Genomic DNA, 25785 nt, shown 5'->3' on the forward strand with positions numbered 1-25785 from the left:
CCGCTCCGCCAATAGGACCTCCACGCTCCTCGGGCTCGTCTTCCTGACTGATTAGGTGCCTCTTCACCAGCCCTTCCTCCTGGAGAGCGGTAATAGGATGGAACGGCGCTACGTCACGTTCCGGAGAAGGAAGGAAGGAAGGGAAGGGAAGAAGTGGGTTGAGGAGAGCCTCCGGCGAGTGACAGCAGAGGAGTGGGTGGAGCCAGGGCGGGAACGTTCGGAGAGGCAGCCGAGCGTTCGAAAGGGGCGCGGCAAGCGTGTCGCAACGTTCCCGGCAGGCTTTGAAGGTGTCGCGTCGTTCCATGCGCGCGCGGGAAAGAAAAGGAGACTCGTAGGCTGAGTTTAGCGGGCCGGGAATGGAGCGCGAAGTGATCCAGTGTTTGGCTTCCAAGCTGGGCGTCACTGCGCCCGGAGTTATCAGGTGAATTGGCGGAAAGGGATTTTATTTTATTGCATTCATTCATTGAATTTTTGTATTTGTTTATTTAAAGGCCTTTGGTATTTTTTTATCATCTGTGGCCTCCTTGAAGTTAGAGGGATGTTTTAATCCTGCCTTAAAAAAAACTTTTAGATTTTTCTTTGTCCCCACCCCCCACCTCTTTTATGCCAGTTCTAACGTATGTGTTCGTTTACGTATTGTCGTTTTGAGTTACGGGGAGGAGGTGGCAGGGAGCGACCAATAAATTAACAATGATGGCTTATTTCTATCCCACCCTTCAAAGGGAGGCAAACAGACACACCGTTATTTAAAAGCAAAGAGAAAAGCAAAAATATTCTAAAACAAAACATTTCTGAAAACAGTTGCAATTAAAACATCGAAAAGCAGTTTGGGTTAAAAACTATCTTGCCTTTAATGACATCGGGGGTTCATAGAATGTATTTCTTTGTCTTTCCTTTATTTAAGTCCTCTGTATAAACCAGCTGCATTCAAATTGGCACAACACAAAAATATTTTCATGATAACCTAAATGTTTCCCTAAACGCTATAAGGGCCCAGTTGCTGGATCGGACCGAAGGCTCTAGCCTTGTGCACGCTGTACTTTTAAAGCACATCCAAAGTGCTTGCTTTCCCTCAAAGGATTCTGGGTATTGTAGTTCCTTAAAGGCTACTGGGAACTGCAGCTTCATGAGGTGTTAATACAGAGCCCTGGATCCTTTGCAGGAAAGCATGTGGTTTGAAAGTGCTTTAAAGGTATAGGATATATGCAGGTTCTGTTTGGCTGTCCCAGCTGTGAAAATGGAATTAACCGTCTCTTCCCTTTGCTGCACCACAGGAAAGCTGAAGAGTATCTGCGCCTGTCTCAAGTGAAATGTGCCACCTTGCTGGCTCAGATGACTGCCACAAGCAAAGCCGTGATCTGCCTGGACTTGGCTGCTGCCTTCACAAAGAACCCCGTGGACAAAGTAATAAATGGCTATACGACCACCTCCCCACCCCAAGTGCTTTTTCCTTAAGCCATCTCTTTTGACTGCACATGGCAACTAGAAATCTTTGCTTCAAATGCAGGACTGGGCAGATATAGGGACGGGCTGTGTAGTTCAGTGGCTGGAGCACCCAGAAGGACCCAGGTTCAAGCCCCAGCATCTTCAAATAGAATGCCTCTTATCTGAAACATTGGGAAGCCACTGCCAGTCATTGTACACAATACTCAGCTTAGATGAGGTGCATTGGAGATCATAAAAATGGCAGTGAACTGTGCTTGTAGCCTCCTGGTTCTGTTCTTCCCTTCACAGCACCAGTCCCTAAGAATTATCTTTCTCAGGAGGAAGGGAATTAAGATAAGCCAGTGTCGACCATGGTGGGCCTGGGGGCAGCAGCCTTTGCCTTCCAGCATCCCAGGTGCTGGCACCCTGCTTGCCTGCAGGTTTAGATGGGTTTTAACAGGATATCGGACAAGTTGGTAGGAAACAAATCCGTCAATGGCTATTGGACGAGATAGTGAATAGAATGGATCTTGGTACTTCAACTCCCATCAGCCTTAGCTGACATAGTCAATTAAGAACATAAGAATAGCCTAGTCCAGCATCCTTCTCTCATAGTGGCCAACCAGGTGCCTGTGGGAAGCCTGAAAGCAGAACTCAAGCAAAACACCGCCCTCCCTTCCTGTGGTTTCCAAAACTGGCATTCAGAAGCATTGCTGCCTCTGACTGTGGAGACAGATCATAGCCTTCGTGGCTAGTAGCTATTGACATAGCCTTCTCCATGATACGTGTTGCTGGGGGGCAAGCTGTTAGAGGGGGTGTGGGAGAGCTGCTGCCCTCACATCTTACTTGGGGGCTTCTCATGAGCATCTGGTTGGCTGCTTTGAGTAACAGGGCTGGACTAGGTGGGTCTTTTTTGCTCTCATCCAGCTGGGCTCTTATGTTCTTACTCCTTTGGGCAGTTAAGCCCCTTGTTATTCTAGCTTCAAGGCTTTCCAGATGCTTGGATGCTATAAGACACACGGAGACGCATCAGGGTGGCTCTTTGTTGAACCCACGTGCACGATGAAATTTGTACATGCGGCATTCTCACTCTTAACACTAGAATTGCCCATCTACATTGCAAGTCTGATGCACCAATGTCAGACTTGCAATCAAGTCAGCTGTGGGAAGGATCCCATGCTTGTAACAAGAGCAGAAAACTCAACAGAAGTTAGTTTCTTGTGTGACACACTACATATATCTATGCAAGACCACCTTCTGTTAAGCTGGTCGCATAGAAGAGATCCTTATTTACCCCAGGTGACTAGGTAAGAGGCTATTACTTGCAAGGAGAAATTTTCTCATGGTTTTCTGTGCTTTTCTTCCCTCTCAAGGCTTATTTAGTGAAACTGTCTGGCATGAACAAGACTACTTACCAGAGCTGCTTGAGGTCCTTTGAGAGCCTCCTGGGTGTGAACTCCAGCCTTGGCATCCGAGATCTGGCTGTTCAGTTTTGCTGCCTGGAGGCAGTGAATATGGCCTCAAAAATATTGCAAAGGTAGGGAATTTTTAAGGAGACCATGCATCCCAAGCTTTTACCCTTGCTTTTAAGAAAGGTCAGCGGGGCTGGTAACAAAACATTCTGGTTTGTAGTACAGGCAACTCTCAATTTACACTGGGGTTATTTTCCAAGGCACCACACATTTACGTGAAATCACGTATATTTGAAACACCATTGAGAAGCCTGCAAGTCCCTTTTTGTGACACTTTCAGGTCACTTCCGGGTTTGGCACAATGTGTTTGTGTGCAGTCACGCACATATCAGATGTGCCTAAAACAATCGCTGCCTATCTTCCTGTTCGGAGTTCTAGCCGGTGAGGATACTCTGTATGGATGGTGCTGTTTGGCTGCATCAGTTTGCTTTCTGAGAGCTTCACTCCCTTCTGGGCAACCTCTGTTAGTGTCATGACAAAACAGCTGCGGTTTCAGAAAGTGGCTTTGCTCTTTCAGGTATGAATCCAGCCTGCCAGAAGCTCAGAAGATGGATCTCGATTTGTCCAAGTCCTTATTCACCACCGCAGCATTGTTTACAGCTTGCAGGTAAAGTTTGGCCAGGTTCCATTTTGTATTTGGGGTGGGGTTGGTACTAAGAAGTTCTCCTTGTGTTCGTTCTGCTCAGGTGATGGGCAGGTGGAGATAGCAACTAGGATTCTGCACCAGGAAGAAATGCAGAGATCGTTTAGGACAGAAATTAGCAGCCTTTTTTCCCCAGAGGGCCACACGCAGCAGGGAGTAGGCACTCAAGGGCCACATGCTCATGGCTGGGGCCTGAGCTGATAGTAAATGGACCCATTCATAGAAGCTTAAGATTGCAGAATTGGAATGGCTCCAACGGTCACCTAGTCCACCCCCCCGCAACACAAGTTTTCTCTCTCTCACTCTCACTCACACACACATTCCCCATCACAATCATGTTGTCCCCAGCCTGCCCAACAGCTCATGGACAGAGGGGAGTGCAGTTCAATTTAGAAGACAGTACACAAGGATTAGGAACGTGGGTGGCACTGTGGGTTAAACCACAGAGCCTAGGACAGGGGTCTGCAACCCGCGGCTCCAGAGCTGCATGTGGCTCTTTTACACCTTTGCTGCGGCTCCGGGGCAGATACTAGCGAGGGGAGGAGGCGCATTGTGCGCCCCGACACTCCCCACTGTGGCGGGCGCTGTACTGGCTGTGACGTCGCATGGGGGTGGTGTGTGCATTAGTCACACACCATCCCGACGTCACCTTCCCACCCACTGTCAGAAACAATATATGCAGTGTTATATTTGTTTTAAATGTAGTAATGGTTTTGTGACTCCCAGTTTTTTTCCCTTCGGAAACGGGTCCAAGTGGCTCTTTTTGTCTTAAAGGTTGCAGACCCCTGGCCTAGGACTTGCCAATCAAAAGGTTGGTGGTTCGAATCCCCGTGACGGGGTGAGCTCCCATTGCTCGGTCCCTGCTCCTGCCAACCTAGCAGTTCGAAAGCACGTCAAAGTGCAAGAAGATAAATAGGTACTGCTCCGGCAGGAAGGTAAACAATGTTTCCGTGTGCTGCTCTGGTTCACCAGAAGCAGCTTAGTCATGCTGGTCACATGACCCGGAAGCTGTCTGTGGACAAACGCCAGCTCCCTCGGCCAATAAAGTGAGATGAGTGCCACAACCCCAGAGTCGGTCACGACTGGACCTAATGGTCAGGGGTCCCTTTACCCTTTACCTTTACTCAAGGATTGCCCTCCCTAGGATTGTCCTTTCCATCATAATTGCACTTCAAGGAACTCCAGATGTAGATGAACTAAAGCACCCATTGTACCTGGCTGTGGGTCATGTTTGCTGGGGCTTATTGGAGTTGTAGTTCAGCAGGATCTTTAGGGCACCATTTTTGGCCACCTCTGCATTTTCTAGATGTCCGGCTTCCTGCAGTCAACTCTTACTTGCTACAGGCAAATGACTGTTTACAATCGGAGCGAAGAGTATGGTGAAATATTTGGTTGGATGATCCTTTTGAAAATCAGCCTGCCTCTTCTTGCAGGTGTTTGAAACTTAAAGTGGATAAGAACAAAATGGTAGCTGCGTCTGGGGTGAAGAAAACCATATTTGACCGTCTCCACGGCCAGCTAGAGAAGATAAGCCAGCAAATGGGCCGTACGTATTTCTTATTCATCCATTGTAGCCTCAGTCCTCTCCAGCATGTGCAGGTGATAATTTTTACCCATGATCTGAAACAAGAGGTGGGGAGTCTGTGAAGCTGCTGAATGCCACCTCCCATCACCCCTAAAAATTGGCTGGATGATGGTAACAACTTCCCGCCCTGGTCTAGAAGTCCAGATTTAACATAAACCACACTGAGGAGGTTATTCTCTCTTCTTCCAAAGGTGAAAGTGTTCCATTGGCCACGGAGGCCTCCAAACCTCAGGATACCTTGCTGGAAGGCCTTGGCAAGAATGCTGGTAGGTGAAACTTGACTCGCTCGCCTACTGCTTCCGCAAAACAGGGTCCTTTGTCGGAAACTTGGGAGCCAGGCTCTAAGAGCAGCTTCAGTGATAGGAAAGTGTTCTCAGCTGTGTTGGATGAACCAGTTTGGGGCGTCCAGGGTTGGTAAAAGTGAAAGAGTCATCTTGCTGTTTTTATAGTGATATTTAGATTAATGTTTTGTTGTTTTTATTAGTCGCTTTCTAAACAACCAATGTGCGGTAAAGATAGTTAAAAACACAAAAACAGCCAATACATTTAAAACCAAACTAAGACCATACAGAGTAGACCTTGCGGCAGTGACCTTTTTGTCCAGCTGGGAAGGTTTTTCAGAACTAAAACGTCTTCGGTTGTTTCTGGAAAGTACAGAGTGTATCTCCCCAGGAAAGGCTATTCCAGACAACAGGGGCAGCCACACTAAAAGCCCTGCTCCGAGTTACTGTTTGAGCAGGGTTCTGAGATCTTTGGAACTTGCAGGATAAACTCTCCCACAGACCGTAGCAATCTACTATGGGTTAAGATAACCTAGTCCTAAATTGTAAAGGGCCTTATTATGTTAGTACCAAGACCTTCAACTTGGCAATGTATCAGTAGGCATAAAATTGTAATACCCCAATTTTGGCGACATTCCACGACATACCATATTTTATATATTTACAGATAGACCCTGTTATCTTCTGGTCTGTGTAAAGGCCACAGGAGCTGGTGTGTGCATCCATGTGCTGTAGGTGAGGAACAGGCACCACTGGCTGGATTCTTAGCTCCACGCAGACACACATGTGGAACAGCTTTGATAGGTGTGGTTAGCCACCCATCTGTCATTCACCTGTCATGCTGGCATGGTGCTTTGCGAGCATCTGTGATCAGCAGTGCCTGCAAACCACGCAGGAACTACTTTGTTACCTGTTACACACACACCTGATGCCAGGTACAGGACAGGTGGACGTGGCTTGGCCAAAAAAAAAAAAGGCCCATGGACCAAATAGGGAATTGAATTAGGTTTCAGGGCTGGGGGTTCCCCCATCCCCACGGCTTTTCTAAGCCAACCATCTCCTGCAAGACCTTTGCCCACCCTCACAGTTCATGCCTTTGAGTTAATGTCTGCAGCGGGAAACAGGTTCCTCCAGTGATGGACGTGTTTTGCTTTCAAGTCAGACATAACTGTGTTTCTTAAGCAATTGTGCAAAGCCACATTCCAGGCCTGGAAGATTGGGTCCACGTTTTGTCTAAGGCAACCAGATGTGGGAACCTGGCAAAAGCTAAACTGGTCATGATTCGGGCAGTGCCTGGATGGGCTCCATTTTGAATTCTGAAACAGCAGGCAGGATATAAATAAGAGTAAAATAAAAAGGGAAGACAAGGACACACTAGTCATCTTGATTCTCCGCAAACATTAGAAATGGGAATTAATCAAGAGAACTCTCTGCCACATCTATTGCTCCCTTTCTTTCCAGTGTTGTGCCATTGCTTATCTAGCTAAAGCATTTGCTATCTATCCACAAGAGGGAGGTGTCTGCAAGCTCAAAGGAGCCCCAAGGTTTGCAGACATATGGCAGAAGTGGTGCTAATACTTGTCCTCCGTGTTAAATAAGATTGACTGGCCTCCATGCTGTGGAGCCCTCATCCAACGGAGATTCATCAAGTATTTTCCCTTATGAATTTCCAGCATCTATTGAAGGCCTTTATTCATGCCAGCAGGCCTATGCAGCTGTCTGAAAGGTCCCTTGAGCAACCAGACCTTTTAATGATTGTTTTGCATTTCTTTTATTACTATTTTAATATGGTTGCACACTGCCCCGGTGCTTTGCAAGAAGGCGGGATTATAAATACTTTCATACGTAAATATATCTTGGGGGGGGCTTGATGACTGAGAGGGTGGAGCAAGTCCTTAACCAGCTAGAAGTATACTTGATTTGGGTTCTTCCAGACTACTTGTTGTACAAGCATCTTCTCCAAAGTCTTGTCTCTCTTTTCCACCCCACGACAGCAAATGAAACGGAAGCAGAGGCCCCTCGCAAGCGTCCAAAAATTGAAATGGAGGCAAAAGAAGAGTATGAAGAATGGAAGAGGAGAATTTTGGAAAGCGCAGCTAAATCACAAAGGGACAGTGTTTGACCTGAGCAGGCAGCTCTGACGGGATTTTTAGAATCAATGGTATTTTTAGGCCAGCAACCTTTGTGATGGTTTTTCTAGGCGCTGGTTTGAGCGCGCACACTTCCCAGCTGGGTGTCGTAGCGCAAAACATGGATTGTGGGAATTGGCCTTTGCTTCCTGCTTCCTCCCCTGGAGGCTTCTGGGATGAGTGCAGAAAGCCCGCCCTACTGATTGGTTCTCCTTGGTCAGGAGGGCTACACTACTGAAATGGCCCTTCAAAATGTGTGGGCTCTTTATTTTGCTGTTAAGGGCCTCTGTGAACTACACCTTATATTGTTCTGTGAAGCTTGGAACTGTTTTTTGCAGTGAGAAAGAACTTCTGTGCCACAGGTCAGATTATTGGAGGTGGAGGGAACCTTGCATGTCATGGCAGATTCTGGATTTGGCAATCCAGGCATCTCAGCCATAACCATGCTTGCTCAGGTGTAAACCATTATTTGCAATGGAGGTTGCTTCCATGGAAGGCACTTCAAATCAGGGTGCAAAGATTTGGTATCTGAATATGCCTGCTGCCAACTCATTCCCACTTCCAAAATCTTTTTAGACAACACAATTTTTAACTCCGCATTTTAACTCTGTCTCTCAGCTTTATTTTTATTGTGGCTTTGTGTAAGACGTTACTCCCTTGCAGCAACATCAATAAATACTTTTATTTCTATATTTTTTCTTCTTATCCTTTTTAGTCTTGTTTTACAAATGACAGAGATCAATATATAAATCAGAGTCAGTGTTGTTTCCCCTATCTTACTGCCAGTCAACCGCATTCCAAATTATCATATGCATGCAGAACTCGTCATTGATGAATCCCCTGTGTGGAAGTCTAAAATATGCATGCCTGAGGCTGCTGAAGGAAGTGTAAAAAAAGGAAACCCGCCCTACTGAGAATAGCCAGTTGGTAGTGTAGTGGTTTAGCATGTTGAATGACAGTTTCTTCAGTTTGCAAACAGGCCCCAAAAGGTGGATCCCTAATATATCCTGCCTTCCCCACAAAGTGAGACTGCACCTCCCTCCTTAGGTGTCTTGTAATAAGTCGATAGTAACAACTGATGTTATGGATCACAGCAAACATTTGTGTGGATCACCACAGGCAATTGGGGCTTAAACAGGTGTGTCACCAGGATGTAATTTGTAATTACTGATTTGCAGTGGGTCTATCTGCAAGAATTTCCAACTAAGTAAACGTAAAGAAAAAGAATTAATTTGCTGTGATAGCTGGTTGGTTTTTTCAATTGCTCATCGCATCCTCGCCGAAAGAGAAGTGTTACTTGGTTGCCTTTTGAGTGTCTGCTGGCTGATTTTAAGAATTTGGAGATCAGCTTCTTGATCTGCAGGAACTTTGATGAACATTCAGACTTGTCTGTGTAAGTTGTCCCACTGTGAGGCTGGTGTGATGCTTAAGGTAAGTGGTGCTGCCCTCATAGCCACTGTTTTTACACCTGGCTCAGGTGAAGGGACCTCAGTATTATTGTAAAATAGAAAGTAAATCCCGCAAGCCTGAAACATCTCTACCCTTCATCCTGAATTAATATAATTATTTATTGCAACCAGCAGTGGCGACAAAGCGGAAGGAGGCAAATGAGATCAAAAAGCAGCAGCAGCAGAGGAAGCAAAAGTGTCCAGTGGGAAACAAATGTTTGGGAAGATACACAATGTGTTTCGTCGCACCCACCCAATGTACTAACTTGAAAGCAAACAGGCTGAAATCAGCTGTAAGCAAGGACATGCTGTGTTGCTTTGTTATAGCATACACCTCACAGTTCTCAAACTACTCAAAGGAAACCAGTCCCACTCAGATAGGGTCACTGCTAAGCACTAAGATATAATTAGAGAAATGAAGGTATTATGAGGCAAGACTCATGGTCGCTGTCCCCCTCCACAACAGAACCCATTTCCTCCTTGTATAGCAAGTCCCGTTCTATCCTATTAGGGCTCAGAGGCAGAAACTTCAGCACGCTTGTGGCTATGGGATAATGGGAGAGGAGGAAATGCATCCTAATTGTCAAAATGGGTGAGGGTGGGCCAATGGCTAAAAACCAGAGTCCTTCCATTTTCGGTCTACAACAGGTTATGCAGGATTCTCAGTCATGCTCGGGAACCTCCTCAGCCTGTTGGCAGCGGCCACCACGTAGAAATGCTTCTGCAAAAGAAAACAAACAACACCGGGATGTTAAGAGTGACAGGATTGGGTGTCGTGTCGCACAGGAAGGAGACGGAGCTGGAAATGCTTTGAATCTTGCTTCATCGGATCGACACTACTGGATCAGGCCAATGGCCCATCTAGACCAGGATGCAAGCACAAGAGCCTTCTCCCCACCTGTGATTCTCGGCAACTCTCACTCAGAGGCGTATTGCCTCTTGACGGGGAGGGTCTCACATGCATATGTCCTCTTTTGGCTCAAGGGGTCCTTTTGGACAGCTTCCTTCTCATCTAGCCTGCTGGGTATCCTTTTTCTGCCCAGTTGCCAGCATACCCAATGCCTGGAGGTACCCTGCTGTTAATTGCAACCATTTGGGGCATGTCAAGGTGTTGACAGGCTCAAAGAACAAAGCAGCAGCTGCCTCTGGTCTTTGTCACGCAGACAATGCAGAGCGATACCTGAACCCTCCTGGGGAGGCGGGACATGGAATTCTTAATATCTTCGTGGAGCAAACGCCTTTTTGCAGTCACTGCCTTTCTTGTGGTTACTCCTCCAGCACTGCAACCAAGACAGCTCAGATTCCGAAGAGCAGCACTGGCCATGCAGGAGATGTCAGATTCAAAGGACTGGGAACAGAGGGAGTTCCCTTATACCAAGCATAGGCAAACTCGGTCATCCATATGTATTTTGAGACTACAATTCCCATCATCCCTGGCCACTGGTCCTGTTAGCTAGGGGTGATGGGAGTTGTAGTCCCAAAACACCTGGAGGGTCGAGTTTGCCTATGCCTGCCTTACACTGAGTCAGGCTCTTGGTGCATCTAGCTCAGTGTTGTTTACACTGACAGGCAGCAGATTCCAGGCAGGGTACTCTCCCAGGCCCACCTGGAGATGCTGGGGATTGAACCTAGAACCTCCTGCATGCAAAGCAAATGTTCTGTCGGGAAATCTCATAAGAATGTAAGAAAACTGCTGGATTAATCCTCTGTTGTGTTTAGCACAGTGGCCAAGCAGATGTGTTTTGGAAGCCCACAAATGGTGGGCTGGAAGGCAACAGCCATCTCCTGCAGCTGATACTCAGAAGCACACTGACTGCATAAATGCACCATTGTTGCATCAATTATTATTAATTACAGTGGTACCTCTGGTTACGAACTTAATTCATTTCAGAGGTCCGTTCTTAACCTGAAACTGTTCTTAACCTGAGGTACCACTTTAGCTAATGGGGCCTCCCTCTGCTGCTGCACTGCCGGTGTGCGATTTCTGTTCTCATCCTGAGGTAAAGTTCTTAATCCGAGGTACTACTTCCGGATTAGCGGTGTTTGTAACCTGAGGTACCACTGTAATTAAATTTGTCACCTTTTTCGCTATGGCAACTCCAAGCGACTTACAGTACTTTAAGCAAAAAGCAAAACATGAAGCCTACATGAAAACATCCCACCCACTCAAAAAGGCCATAGATAAAAGCCAAAGGCCTGATTAAAAAGGGAAGTTTTTGCCTGCTGCCTAAGTACATGTAATCATGGTGCCAGGCGAGCCTCAATGACATATTACAGAATATGCTTGCTAACAGAAAGGTCGTCTGGAGGCACCCCTGGTCCCAAGTTGTTTAGGGTTTTCATTTCTGAGTAAGAAGAACGTGAACATGGCCTGGCAAGCTGAGAGAGGCAGCCAGTGGGCATCATGGATGACAGTCACAATAACCTTGAATGGTGCTTGGAAAAAGTGTCAGAAGTCAATGCAGAACTTACTTTCCATTTCCTCTGAGCCATGTAACGCCGTAGTAGCAGCTGAGACCTCAAGCGCACCTTGGACTTCTTGGCTTTGCCAGGCAGGTCTGCCAGCCATTCGTGTTTAAGGCAATTTGCGGCACTTGTTCTGCCACTGTGAAGATACGAGGGAGGGTGGAAGAGAATTTGTGAATGGACACATGAGGTGGAATCTGACGTTCTCTGGAAATGAAACAACAGTCATTCAGTATTAGGCTTGAATGTCTTGTTTGATTATTTTGGAACCAAATGAAAGCAAACAGGTTGCAGGGATGGTCTACATCAGTGGTGGGGAAGTTCTGGCCTGCGGGCCTCTGAATTTGGTCTGCGAGGTCGTTTTAGGCAAATCACACCCACCTGTCAGTCGCTGAGATCTGTTATCTATTTTCAAGAAATGTTATTAGTTTTACAAATAAAAAATACAAATAAACAAACATCAATAAAGTCATACTGTATGTGGAGATTCTCCAAATCTCAAGACTTCCCCCCATCCCATCCACAGAGTCTTATTTTAAATATCCACAACTGCATATTAGTCTGTACTCCAGTTTATATATTGAACCATATTATCTATAATGTTTTTTACACTACAAGTGTGTCAGAATCCTGCTCTTGTTTCCATCTGCTTACAGTGGTCTCCTAGATAACTTACAATTTTTTCCCATTCTTTTATAAAGTTTTTATCCCCTTGGTTTCTGAGTTTTCCAGTCAGCTTTGCCATCGCGGCATAGTCCATCAACTTGGTTTGCCATTATTCTCTGGTAGGGACTTTGTCATCTTTCCAACTCTGGACCAATCACATCCGCAAGATCTGTTATCTGCAATCTGAGCACCGACTGCTAAGATTGGAAGACAAGGGATCTCTTATTACCTGTATTAGCACCACTGGAGACAAGATTCTGCTTCTTTTAAGGCATAGCAGGCAGAGACTCATCTCAGATCTTAATGCTGTAGGTAAGAGACAAGCCTGTGCAGGAATTCTGAATCTGATGCATGCCCTGCCATGCATCAGAAACGACCCACAGGGAGTGCACCAGTCCTGGACTCATTCTTTCCAAGATTCCATATCTCAGTATACATGCAGACCATAGAAGCCCATTCCCCTCCATCCCTTTGGTGTGCAACAGATGGGAAGCAGGTTCATTGGGCACAAGGACAGAGGTGGATTCAGCTGGGCTGAGAATTTTCAAGGGAATCTGGCAGGCTGGGTGATTGTATCCAAGTCAAGGGGTGGCAACAAGAATTATTAGGAATAAATTGCTTTTTCAAACGAGAGGCACTGTACCTTTTCTCCTTGATCAGGAGCCTGGAAACAAAGTCTTTTGCTTCTTCCGACACTTGTTCAAACGCTTCCGCATCAAAATCCCAGCTGCAATTGACAATGTAATTCATGGTCTCCGTGTCAGTTTCTCCCAAGAAGGGTGACAAGCCGCTCACACTGAAACAGGAAACCAAGGTGTCATATGGAGACAGTCCTGCCTCTTTTAATGCCCAAGAGGCTGTGCAATCTGTCTAGTCTGATGCAGTGGAAGAACAGCACGTTGTGCAGGGCCTTCTCAGGGGCTGCTCCAACTCTGGAACATTCTGCAAGGGGGCAGCAATCCAGCCTATAGAGATGGGCAATCTGCAGCACTCCAGTTGTTGCTGGACTACAAGTCCCATCATCAGCTTCCCTGAATACTGGCCATTCTGGCTGAGGCTGATGAAGTTGGACTGCAACAACATCTGGAGGGCCAATAAATTTAATAAATAATAATAAGATAAATAAATAAAATGTGCCAATGCACTCCAACTAGTGCTGCTTTGGTGCTACGGTCTGAGTGTGTAAATATAGCTGCGTCACAAGGGGTTTTCCCTCTTTTGCTATGTGACACCACTCCTCTTCTCTTTTCCATATCCATCATCCCCACGCTGGAGGATAACGCAATGATCCACTCCCTGGTGGCCCACAAAGTCTCTCGACAGAAGTCTTCTGCATCCTGACCTTACAAAATGCCACTCGGTGGCCTTTTCTACGGAGCTAATGTTCTCCAGAGCATTTACTCACAGCATGTATGCTATGACGCCCACGCTCCACATGTCTGTCGGGAACGACACAAAGTCATAGTTCACCACTTCGGGAGCCAAAAACTCTGGCGTGCCAAAATTAACTTTCAGCTTCTCACGGGGCTTGTACCTTGATGAACAATGAGGAAAAAGAAAGAGAGAGGTGCAGATTTGTCATCGATGATGTGGTGCTCCAGTAGGCAGGTGCATGGACCATGCATAGATGATGAACCTGACAGTGGTTGTTGGACTACAACTCCCATCGTGCTTGACCAATGGCTACATTGACTGGGGCTGATGGGAGCTGGAGGTTCCCAGCTGTACTATACATACAGCTAAACACTCTATCATGCCATTGAAAACATGCAGGCTTCGCCTTTCCATTGCAAGGAGAGGAATTCGGCATCATGCTATTATGATATCAGCTCAAGCATTTCAGCTTGCTGAATGGAACAACCCCCCCCCCTGCCCCCGCCCCACTCTGTGCACTGTTCAAGGCGTTTTGCCAACATCCCCTCAAGAGCCAAGGGGTGTGGGGTCAGGGGAAGAAGAAAGGGGAAAACCTGTTGCATTAGCGGGTCTTATTATGTGAACTCCCAAACAAGGATATAAAGTATTAGATGAAAGAAAACATTAGCAGCCAAAAAAAGTGGTGGGTGGGGAGGCTTACCTCCTTGCTAATCCAAAATCAATTATTTTAATCTGGTTTCCTGTGCGATTCACACACAGTATGTTCTCAGGCTGCAGAGGAAGAAGAAAGCATGCTTAGATTAATCTGAGAAGTCGTCATCTGCAATCTTTGTATGTGATTACAAAGCTCATCTGTGTAAAATTATGTTTCAGCATGGCAAGGGGAAAGCCCCAAGCTCAAATGCTATTTGCTCAGGCGCCAAAACATGATTAATTTTGCCCACTGGGTTTTAGCCTTGGATGCCTGACTTTGATATTTCAAATGAAGTGTTGTGATTAGCCTGTCGGACTAGGACCAGACAGACCCGGGTTGAAATCCTCACTTAGCCATGAAGCTTACCAGCTGACTTTGGCAACACAGATATCAACAACACATAACCATAAATTATGATAAAGCTGTGTTTTTAAAACAAACAAAAAACCTGTTTTTTTTAAAGTAAGTAAAGTATAAAAGATCAGGAAAAAAATGGTGCCACCATTCTCACTGGATTGTGATTGGGAGGTGTTACTGAATTTTAACAATACAATAAATATTGATTGTTCATAGCCATAAGTCAATGCAATAAATAAAAATGCACAAATAGAAGCAGAAGTCTCCTATAATCTCTGGTTAAAACTGAATCAAATTTAAAATCAACCTTGGAACTTCTTGGGGTTGTTCTTACGGGGGTTTGGTTCAAAATTCTTGCTCAGATTTTCTTTGCTGCAATTGCATAAGCTGCAATTATTTTGGCTATAAATTGGCATGGAGTAGAAATTTCCATCACCTTCAGATCCAGATGAAGGATGTACTGTTGGTGCAGGTAATAGATGCCCTCACATATTTGTTTGGTGAAAAGGATAGCGTCTAGTTCAGTGAGGTTGTAGTTTTCATCTGTGATCCGGTCAAACAGTTCACCACCATCGACACTAATAGGGAGACAGAGCAGAACATGGAAGTGAGATGGGTATCCTCTTTTCAGCTCAATTGATTTACATACATTAGGTCCCAACTTCAGCAGACATCAGTCATAGGCTCATAAGTGTTGGAAGGACATCAAAAGTTATCTAGCCAACTATACCAACTGAGCCATCCAGCCTAAGTCCACCATTTCCCAAAGCAGCCTATTCCACTGTCAGAAAGCTTGCACCACCAAGAAGTACTTCCTAATCTTTAGTGAAACTCCCTTGTCTTGCAATTTGAACCTGATGGATCAGGCAGTGGCGGTACCTGCTGGAACAACTGGAGCAGAAAGCAGGGCAGCTAGGAGGTGGAGCCCAAGTCAATGACAGGCAGAACCACTGATAGCCCCATCAACAATATGCATTTCTGGGTCATGTGGCCAGCATGACTAAACTGCTTCTGGCGCAACAGAACACAGTGATGGAAACTAGAACGCATGGAAATGCTGTTTACCTTCCTGCCACAGCAGTACCTATTTATTTACTTGCACTGGTGTGCTTTTGAACTGTTGGTTGGCAGGACCTGGGACAGAGCAATGGGAGCTCACCCCGTCGCGGGGATTCAAACCGCCGACCTTCCGATCAGTAAGCCCTAGGCTCAGTGGTTTAGACCACAGCACCACCCCATCCCTATTTAAAACAGTACCATACCACTTAAACAGTGACAGTTCCCCCCCCCCAAGAATCCCAAGAACTGTAGCTTGTTAAGGGTGCTGAGAGGTGCTAGCAGACCTCAGAAAGCTACAGTCCACAGAGCCCCTTGGGAAGAGGGATTGGTGATAAAACCACCCTGGGAATTGTAGCTCTGTGAGAGGGAACAGGAGTGGAACTCAGTAGAATTCATCCTGTAGTGTGCACAGGATCACAGGTTTAGCTGATTTATCAATAGATCAGAAAGGTTCAATTTCAATGGGTAAAGTTGGGAATAAAGGACAACCCAAGCTGTTTTATATATTATGTATTATTTTGTTTGCTCAAACCTTTGCCAGCCTTGTGCCCTTAACTACAACTGCCATCAGCCCCAGCCAGTCTGGCCAGTGATCAAGGATGATGGGAGTTGTAGTCCAAAACATCCGGAAGGCACCCAGCGGGGAGGGCAGGTTTATGCAATGTTATAACGGACAAGTTCTGTAGCGTTTCTCCTGCAGTTGCTCGCACAAGACACTCAAAAGATATTTTATGACTCACTATTCCATGATTAAGGTGAGGTTGTTCTTGCACTCAAAAGCATCATAGAGCTGGATCAAATTCACATGGTTTAGCTGGTTCATGATGTTGATCTCGTTTTTCACCTCCTCCTGAAATATTAGAGATTAAGAGTATTGTGAGCGTTAGCAGCAGTGGCGTAGCGTGAGTTGTCAGCACCCGGGGCAAGGCAAGTAATTTGTGCCCCCTAACCCGTGGATTTGCGCCCCCTTAACCCTAACCCCCAGATGTTGCGCCCGGTGCGGCCGGCCCCCCCCTGCACCCCCCACGCTACGCCACTGGTTAGCAGCAGTCTGCAGACGTTGCGTTTCAGTGGGGTGGAGGGTTTAGAAGGCACACAGCAGGAGCAGCCTGAGGCGAAACAGAAAGCTGCCTCCCCACCTGTTGCAGGCCACCCCCCACCCCACCCCTAAAGCCTCCCTTAGCTGGGTAATATGGCGGCACCCACACAGGCCCAGCAACAGTAGCGGGTCCCAGTGAAATTTCTATGAACCAAAATTGATTTATTTGTCCATTGCTAGGGCTCTGGGTGATCCTGCACTGCTAAGGTGGCTTTCTGTCAGAAACCAGGCTGAGGAGTACAACTCTGATGAGGAATGGTGGAGCCCCTCCCCCCTCCTGGCTCATGGCCAGGATCCTGAAACTCCACAGGAGCAGTGGAGTAGTGTTGATTTGGAACAATGGTTTGCTGAGGGGCACAGTTCAGAAGACAATCGTCAGACAGAACTGGGAGGTGAACAGCAAGAAGAAGGACGGGAAGAGTGTGAGCTAGCCGACTCTCTCACACACTGGAAGATGAGCAGCCTCTCAGTCCCAAGGCTGGGATATTAGATAAGGTGGCTGTGCAAAAGGCTCAATGGCTGAGAGATCAGGAGGTTAGGAGATGAGAGGACGGAAGTGACTAGAGGGAAATGGACGGAACCTTAACTGGGAGCACCTGCACTCCGAGAATGGTTGCTTGTTCTTTTGCTGCATTCATTAAACATTTCTGTTACTGGTAAGAGACTGCTTTCTCTTTGTACTGCTTATCTACAGCTGGGGGGGGAGGAAGCAGAGCCCCCAAAGCCTGACACTTTCCCATAAACAATAGCTTGATTGGGAGTACGCTGTATCCCAAAATGCAAGCAGCCTGGAAGTGTGATTTGCTGATTTCAATGGAGTCTAGCTTCCAGTTAAATGGTTTTTGGGTCGCACCAGCAAACTGCCCACCACAAACCAAGTGCATAACCTAAAAGGAATCAATATTCACTGTTGTGCATTTGCAGGCCTGGATCTGCTATTTGTGATCAAATGCAAACCTGTGTACTGTGTACCTGCGTACCATTCCTGATCTCTTCTCACAAACCCCAATTAGTCCCAGGATCTAACCCCACTGGGCTTTAGGTTGTGGGAAGAACTATCCAGTCCTTCTATCCAGCCCTTCTAACAGCAAACTCAACTGGCAAGTGCTGCCAAGTTTGTAACCAAAACAGATTCAGCTGAGAGAGGAGGTTGGTATCACCATGATTGGGAAGACCTCAAGGTTTGCAAAAATGCACAAAAAAAGCTTTAAAAAAGCTTTTTTAAAAAAAAAAACCGAAGAGCAGAAGAGCCCCAAAACAGCCTAATCAGGACTGAGGATGCTCTGTAGCCATGGGGTTTAGAGAGAAGGCTAGAAAGGGAAAAGGGAGAGTAGGATATCTTGCTTGGAGGCAATGGCTAGACGTGGCTTGAAAGAAAAGGTCCCCACTCTTTGCCTTGCTTTTTTATTTTTAATGAGGATATAATTACCCTTTCTTTTGCTACTTTCACTTTGATGATCTTGGCTGCCAGGCAGAGTCCCGTTGACTTTTCGGTACACTTGTGAACTTGACCAAAACGCCCCCTGTTGATGGAGAAGACAAAGCAGTGAAGCCCGGAGGGGAAGCGGCTTAGAGGCCCACTCACCGCAGACGCCTCCGGAGACAAACTATTCTTATCGTCAATTAAAAATAACTTGGTACAAAGGGAACGGAATCGTGGAGGTCGGGAGGTCTAAGGGCTCTTCTTTCTCCCAGCTTAGGGGGGGATTAGGCTTGATCTTTCCAGCCAGTTGTCCAGTGCTTACGTTAAAATATTGCACCCCATTTGTATTCCTCGTTTTCACCGTGGAATGACAACCTGACGGTGGTCTGCGTTGGGCTCCGTAACTGGACACGCCTGGTCTCTGTCCTTTAGCAACACATTACCGAAGCTTCCTTCGAGTGGATATTTCTGTGCTAAATCTGTTTGTTTCTAAATGATGCCAGAGTCAATAGCTACGGGCGGGCCTTCTCAATTTCTACATTACAACCTCAGTCCAGATGTTGGGAAATGTCAAAGTAACATTGTAGGGTTTTCTCCACTAAGTCCTACCCAAGATAGACCCATTGACATGAAAGGACCTGAGTAAGGCCCCATCTGCTCTACGTGTTTAAAGCAGTATCATAGCACTTTAAACAGGCATGGCTCCACCCCAAAGAATCCTGGGAACTCTGGTTTGTTAAGGGTTATGAGAATTGTTAGGAGATCCATACGGCTACTGTTTCCAGAGTCTCCTAGGAAAAGAGACTACGTAGTTGTTAAACCACTGTGGGAATTAAAAGGGCATTATTCAGAACTGCGGTTTGCACAACACACTAAGGAAGACCATCTTAGCTGCCTCTTAGTGCAGACCCAGGTCATAAAGCCCAAACTTCCACAGCCACTGCCTAACATGAACCAACATTGGCAAGACTGATAGCAACAGCAGCATCATTGGTCCATGCTTAAGATAATACTTTATTCTCTCACCAATTATGTTGTTTTAAATGTGCATTTTACATTCGACTTCCTTTATAATGTTAAGATAATTGGTTTTGAGTTTGTTGCTGTTGTTTACTCTGCTGCGTTAAATGTATTCTGTACTTCATCTCCTTGGCAATGTATTGTTTTGAAATCTTTTCAGGTTCCCATTAATCAAGTTGCTTTGAATGTACTCTATTTTATACTTGACTTTCTTGTGTAAGGTCTTATTCTGGATTGTTTCATTTGATGCTTTATTGCAAACCGCTTTTAGATTATTGTTTAAAAAATATATAAAGTGGTTTAGAAATGAAATGAATAATAATGATAATTACAAAGATAAATGATTAAAAAATAGAAACAGTAACAATTAATTTCTCATGTATTCAAAATCCAATTAAAATGATGTAGTTGAATTAATTCAACAAAACTGATGGACTTGATCCGGTGGTACTAGCTTTTCAAAGTCTGATAGTTATTTACATCTCCAGTGCCCCGCTGCTACCCCCTTGCTTAGGAGTCAACTCCGAGGCATCTTCAGCCCCACAATAAAATATTTGAGGGGGCAAGGCTCCCCCTAAGTTGATGGGCATTGCCATTCAAATGGTGTGCATGCACCACATCATGTGATCGCTTATGCAGGATATGGCTTACCTGGGCCTCCTTCCAATATTTTATTAAAGTTGGCACCCCTGCTTGCTTAGGTAACCCAACCAACCTCCAGCAGCCACAACTGCCCACTTTGGGCCACACTGATCTTCCCTCTTCTTCTGGCTTGGCAACCATATCCCGTCTCTCACCCCTGGGTTTAGATGTTATCATACCTGGTATGATTTTTAAATATATAAAAATAATAAGGAGGGCGTTTTAGCGGGACTCACCCTCCCAAGACTTCGTGATGGCACACAGAGTAACACGCCGTCAGCTCAGTTTGCTTGATGCTCACGATCCGATGTTCAAAAGGAGCAGGAGGCGGAGGGCTGTCGTCTGAAGCAGAAACAAACCGTGCTTATGGCACTAGTTTTTCTTGCGTGCACATGTAGTCAAAATCCAACTAAAACTATTTAGTTTAAATAAATCAACAAAATCTATTAGATCAACAGAATTTATTAACTTGATCCAATCATAACTGGTTATGGTGAGTACGCTCAACTAATTATTCCATGCAGCCTATAGGTCTTCGAGTGCTTCTGAAATCTGCCCAACCAGTTTGACATGAGGCTGTTAAAATGTCAAGAGTGTCTGTACGCTATAGGCAATTATGCCTATATTGTGTGATGTCCCACCCACTTGAAAATCATTGTCTTCCTCACAGTTTTGCCATGCCTTTCACCAGCCAAGGGAATGTGTACAAATATGTATGTACTGGGGTTAAAGTGTGCATACAAAATGCATATATTGGGATGCAAAAATGCATTACATTAGGAACCTCTTTGCAAAAATTGTGCATGTTAGGCAAAGTGGCATACCAAATTAACACTAAGATACCGGTGAATCTTCATCAGGACTTTTTTTTTTTTAATGCAAAGTGAAGTGGAAATGAAAGGAATGGAATTTAAGACTGGAAAAATGAGAAGCTGAAGGGAGCCAGAATTGACCAATTCATCTCAATGACCTATTTGCAAATTAAGCCCCTACTGTCCCCCCACCCCTGGTCTGAAAGCCCGTGTTATGTTCACAGGTGGATTTCTGTATTGGGGAGGGTGGGGGATTTATGTTATGTTGTAAATAAAATTTCCAATAATAAAATAAAATAAAAAATGAAAGCCCTCCCTTGCTGGACCTAAACAGGTCTTTGTCTGGTCAGTGGGTTGATAGGAAACTGCTAATGAAACTAATGAAAGGGCCAAAGCTCACTGGAGGAGCATCTGCTTGGCATGTCCCAGATTCAACTCCTGGCATCTCCAGGTAGGACCACAAGAACCCCCTTCCTGAAATCCTGGAGAGCTGCTGCCTGTCAGTGTGGACAATATTGCACTCAATGGACATAGTGTCTAACCCCCTCCTCAATGCCACTGAATCAGTTTCAAAATATTTTAGATTTGTAGTGTCCATGTGACCCAGGCGTGTCTGGGTAGCACATGTCCCGCTTCTTACCAATGATGACCTCCTCCACTTTGCCGGCTGCTAAAGACGCAGCATCTTCAGTCAGTTTCGTGGCAACCTGACTGGGTCTTCTTCTCTCTTCCCTTTCTGCAGGTGAGCTACCCGATTCCACAGTCTCCAATCTGCCGTCTTTCACAGAGTCTTTCGTTATCCTTGTCATTTCCTTGGGAGCTTTCACTTTGCCTCCTGGATCTTTCCCGGAGTCCCTTGCCACTGAATTTGGGCATGGAGCCATTTTGCATTTGACTTCTGCTCTCCCTTCGGTCTTCTTAAGTGGTGATGGAGGAGGAGGACCCATCAGTTTGGGCGCCTGCTCAGATTGCTTATCCGAAGACTTTGCCCCTCTTGGTTCTTGGGCTGGCTCAGCCCTGCTGTTCTTCGAGGGCTGCTTAGCTTTACAAGAGTCTGGCAAGCATTTTGTTCCTTCACCTTTTGATAGCGGTGGGCAAATTGCTGATGCTCCATTGCTGTTGCCTCCTTGACTTCCAACATCAGCTTCTTTCCCCTTTGACGCTTTGTCTTGGGCATCGCTCATTTCCATGTTGATCGAAAGCCTGCAGAGCAAACACTTTTCAGTTTCAGATGTTTCCTTGTGAACTTTTAGCTCCGTGGTTCCCAAACTTATTTGGGCCACTTCCCCCTTAGTTCCACAAACTCATCCTCAGTGCTCCCTATCCTACCCCATGAAAAGCATTGTTCACAATTGCATTCTGCACAACCCACTAAAGAAGATAATACGACAATAAAATTCAAAGCAGTAACAATTAATTGCACATTTAGTCAAAATCCAATTAAAACTATTTAGTTTGATTAAATCGACCAAATGGATGAACTTGATCCACTGATACCAGCTTTTCAAAGTCTGACGGTCATTTGCATCTCTAGCACCTCCCTGCCAAACCCTTGCCTCTTAGCGCCCTACTAGATAATCCCACTGCCCCATTTGGGAGCCACTGTTTTAGCTGGCCCTAATGAAGGTATTACCTTTCTGGGGTTTTTTCTTCCTACTGGAAATATGATTCAGAGCAGCTGTGCCAGCTGAGGCTGATGGGAGTTGTAGTTCCAAACACCTAGAGGTTGCGGAAGGCTGACCTACCCTAATTAAATCTGCAGAATACTTCCTTCACTTAAGACTATTGCAAGGTGAAAACTTCAGTTTTTGCAGCATGACCAATCTGACCGTAAATTCAAGGTATCGCCTGATCAAGTTTTCAACATGGCAGGAACACAAAGTAACCTGTTTGGTGCAATGCCTGTATTTCTAATACTGCCATCTGCTGGACACAACCTATGCAAACTTGCGGTCCCTTGTCTCTCCCTGCCTCTCTGCAACAGTCCAGAGCCTGCCACCCAAAGGCAATTGCTTCTCCTAGCCTCATACGCAGGCTGTCCCTGGTTGCTGAATAGATTTACTTGTCAATAACATTGTTCCAAAAGCCTGCAGTGGAGGGAATTTTTTTGTGTTTGTTTGTTTGTTTTAAGTATATAACCCTGGATCTAAAGAGCATCTTGTAGCATGAGCAATGCCCCTCCCCGGCCACATTTTGTATACGGCTTTCGTACTCTAGTTCAAGAGTGGCCAACATGGTGCCCTCCAGTCCAGATAAGGAAGAAAGAAGAGCCTGCTGGATTAGGCCAATGACCCACCTAGCTCAGCATCCTATTCTCACAGCTGCCAACCAGATGCCTGCAATGAGAAACCCACAAGCAAGACCCAAGCATGAGAGCACTCTCTCCTGTGTTTCCCAGCAACTGGCATTCTGAAGCATTTTACGAGAAAATAAGAAGCTATGCCAAAGGTGGGGAACCCGATGTCTGAATGTGGCTCTCTGGGCTTTTCTATCCAGCCCTCAGGACTTTCCCCAGGTAATACCCCTCAGCTACCCTGCTCTGATGCCTCCCTTGAGAACTTTTGTCTGCTTAGAATGTGTCCTTGAACTGCAACCACGCCCCTTGTTTGCCTGGGAGGAGAGACAGACCTGTCTCTCAAAGGCTCTGGCTTTTGCATGGTTGGAACGTAGCCTCCCCTACAAAATTATGAGTCACCTCTGTTGCTCCACCCACTTTTATCCCTGACCACCACCACCACCACCATGAGCATGCAGTCCCCGGAAGCCTTGTTTGCAAGGTGAAAAAGCTTTGCCCACCTCTAGGCTATGCCATTACCTTGTCCGTATAACTTCACCACCAGGCTTAGAGGCAGATGACACAGTTTTCACAGAAGGAGCACCAAGCCGGGAAACCTCGTTTTCATTTCCCTTTGCTTTTGGATTGACATGCTTCTTAAGAGGATCTTCCAGGCCAGAGGCTTTGTCTGTCTTCTGGCATCCAGCTGGATTGCCGCTGCTCACGCAGAAGAGGCCATTGTTCTGGAGCACGGCACTGACCCCAGCAGCGTCCTTTTGCTTTGGGCAAGCTATGGGGTCAGCTGCCTGTCCCTGAGCTTCTTTGGTTTCCAACTGGGCCGCCTGCTGTTCCGTACTTGGACTGCAGTCAACTTTCGAAAGGACCGGACCAGCCACGTTCACCTTTTCACATGCTCCATCACCGCCATCCAACTTTTTCTCCCTTTTGTTTCCTAAGGACAGAAATGATACGAACAGAGAAAGCATTGGATGAACCATTAGTGGAAGGCAGTATATATGGGGCGGAGGACCCACTTTGCAAAAGAAAAAAGGAAAAAAGATAGGAGAGCACTTCCTAAGACTCCATCTGCACTGTACATTTAAAGCAGCACCACACCATTTCAAGCAGTTATTACTTCTCCCATAGAATCTTAAAAATGATGTTCCCTGTATCAGTTGCATGGGATGTGTATGTTGGTCCTTAAGACTAAGGCTTGATAGGTGTGTCTTCACTGTAAAAACTTTGGGGAGCCTCTGAATAAGGATGTATATTCTCTGGGGGGAAGTATTAAATCATAGAATTTTATATGTAGGAATCAAATCTGCTGCCTGGGAACTGTAGTTTGCTAAGGGTGCTGAGAGTTGTTTGGAGGCCCCCTATTTCCCCCTCAGAGCTACAATTCCCAGAGTTCCCTGGGAAGAGGGATCAACTGTTAAACCACTCTGAAAATTGTACCTCTGGGAGGAAAGTAAGAGTCACTGAACCCTATTTTTTAAAAAAAGAGAAACAGAAACAAATGCAGTTCCCAGGATTCTTTGGGAGCAGCTACTGTAAAGTGGTATCAGGGGTAGACTCTGGTCTTTCAAATTTCAGCGGTGCCCTGTGCGAGGCCAAAATTGGGTGCCACAACCACATCTCGCCTTCCATTCTGTGTGTGCACTACATTTATTATTATTATTAGTAGTAGTAGTAGTAGTTGTAGTAGTATTAGTATTAGTATACCACCTTATACACACAGATCTCAGGGCAGTTCATGAGATAAAATCACAATAAAAACAAAAACAACCCAATAACTCCACACACACATTTTAAAAGGGGATTGGATGTCGAGCAACCAAAGGCCAGGTTAAGGAGAAATGTTTTTGTCTGGCACCTAAAGGTGTAGAACGAATATTTGAAATCAAGAAATAAAATAAACATTTAGCTCATTTGTTGCATTTCTTATCTTATTAAGACCCCAACTTGAGTGAAGGTCCTGATATTGGCCAAAGTGCCATGAAATTTCTCAGCAATCGACGCTGTGCCCGCTCTGCAAATCTGTTCAGTGTGATACATTTATAGATACCTTTCAAGGAGTACTTGCCTTCTGCCTGGATTCCTTTGCTGCTAGGTGCATGCTTCCCTTTTGCACCTTTTTCTTCTGGTTTATCTTTAGTCTAAAAGGGGGGGAAAGGGAAAGTCTGGTCAATGTAAGAAGAGCCTGCTGGATCAGGGCCAATGGCCCATCTAGTCCCATATTCTGTTCTCCCAACCAACCAGGGGCCAACCAGATGCCTCAGTGGGAAGCCTGCAAGCAGGCAATGAGTACAAGAGCAGGACTCTTGACAAGTCTTAGCCTTCATGAGTTTGTCTTATCCCTCCCTCCCACAAGCCATGCAAGTCGGTGGCCATCCCAAAATCTTGTGGTTGGGGATGAGCAAAGGAACATTAGAAGAACTCTGCCTACTAGAAGCCCAAAACAACACCTGAGGGCATCTGCACTCTCCCCATTTGTGATTCTCAGCCGCTGGATATTCAGAGGGATAATAATAATAATAATAATAATAATAATAATAATAATAATAATAATAATTTTTATTTATACCCCACCCATCTGGCTGGGTTTCCCCAGCCACTCTGGGCGGCTTCCAACCAAATATTAAAAACAATACAGCATCAAACATTAAAAACTTCACTAAACAGGGCTGCCTTCAGTTGTCTTTTAAAAGTAAAATAGTTGCTTATTGCCTTGACATCTGCTAGGAGGGCGTTCCACAGGGCAGGCACCACTACCGAGAAGGCCCTCTGCCTGGTTCCCTATAACCTCACTTCTCACAGCGAGGGAACTTCCAGAAGGCCCTCGGAGCTGGACCTCAGTGTCTGGGCTGGACAATGGGGGTGGAGATGCTCCTTCAGGTATACAGGACCGAGGCCGT

The 25785-nt window shown here is 45.8% G+C and overlaps 2 protein-coding genes and 1 long non-coding RNA gene across 9 annotated transcripts in view; 2 read left to right on the plus strand and 1 right to left on the minus strand.

Annotated features, from left to right (window-relative positions):
- LOC310711698 overlaps positions 1-25785 on the plus strand; it is a 264847-nt gene that overhangs the window by 76385 nt on the left and 162677 nt on the right. The gene's annotated exons all lie outside the window — the stretch shown is intronic.
- ORC6 (origin recognition complex subunit 6) lies at positions 195-8225 on the plus strand. The gene is made up of 7 exons (XM_083513832.1): positions 195-421; positions 1275-1404; positions 2799-2962; positions 3415-3504; positions 4974-5086; positions 5317-5391; positions 7401-8225. The coding sequence occupies exons 1-7, from the start codon at positions 357-359 to the stop codon at positions 7526-7528; spliced, it is 765 nt and encodes a 254-aa protein (XP_083369958.1). The 5' UTR covers positions 195-356; the 3' UTR covers positions 7529-8225.
- The window catches only part of MYLK3 (myosin light chain kinase 3), a 29145-nt gene continuing 12444 nt past the window's right edge, over positions 9085-25785 (minus strand). For 4 of the 7 annotated variants that reach the window (XM_083513616.1, XM_083513615.1, XM_083513613.1 and 1 more), the window contains 12 exons: positions 24936-25026; positions 23411-23822; positions 21236-21798; positions 20020-20125; positions 18128-18221; positions 16340-16449; positions 14977-15118; positions 14190-14260; positions 13521-13649; positions 12759-12911; positions 11456-11588; positions 9085-9704 (listed from right to left, as the gene is read on the minus strand). In XM_083513616.1, coding sequence (XP_083369742.1) covers positions 9633-9704; positions 11456-11588; positions 12759-12911; positions 13521-13649; positions 14190-14260; positions 14977-15118; positions 16340-16449; positions 18128-18221; positions 20020-20125; positions 21236-21798; positions 23411-23822; positions 24936-25026 — 2076 coding nt within the window. In that variant the 3' untranslated portion in view covers positions 9085-9632. The remainder of the gene's footprint in view (positions 9705-11455; positions 11589-12758; positions 12912-13520; positions 13650-14189; positions 14261-14976; positions 15119-16339; positions 16450-18127; positions 18222-20019; positions 20126-21235; positions 21799-23410; positions 23823-24935; positions 25027-25785) is intronic. The other 3 variants (XM_083513617.1, XM_083513614.1, XM_083513612.1) reach the window with 1 other exon arrangement.

The sequence above is a fragment of the Podarcis liolepis genome (assembly GCF_965112155.1).
Source record: "Podarcis liolepis genome assembly, chromosome: 7".
NCBI classification, from domain to species: domain Eukaryota; kingdom Metazoa; phylum Chordata; class Lepidosauria; order Squamata; family Lacertidae; genus Podarcis; species Podarcis liolepis.

Bases quoted from the DNA above. Each gene is read 5' to 3' on its own strand.
- ORC6 (XM_083513832.1), top strand. From the start codon at position 357: ATGGAGCGCGAAGTGATCCAGTGTTTGGCTTCCAAGCTGGGCGTCACT. The intron at 1,405-2,798 runs GTAATAAATGGC...TTCCCTCTCAAG, and splicing joins CAAAGAACCCCGTGGACAAA to GCTTATTTAGTGAAACTGTC. The intron at 2,963-3,414 runs GTAGGGAATTTT...TTGCTCTTTCAG, and splicing joins GCCTCAAAAATATTGCAAAG to GTATGAATCCAGCCTGCCAG.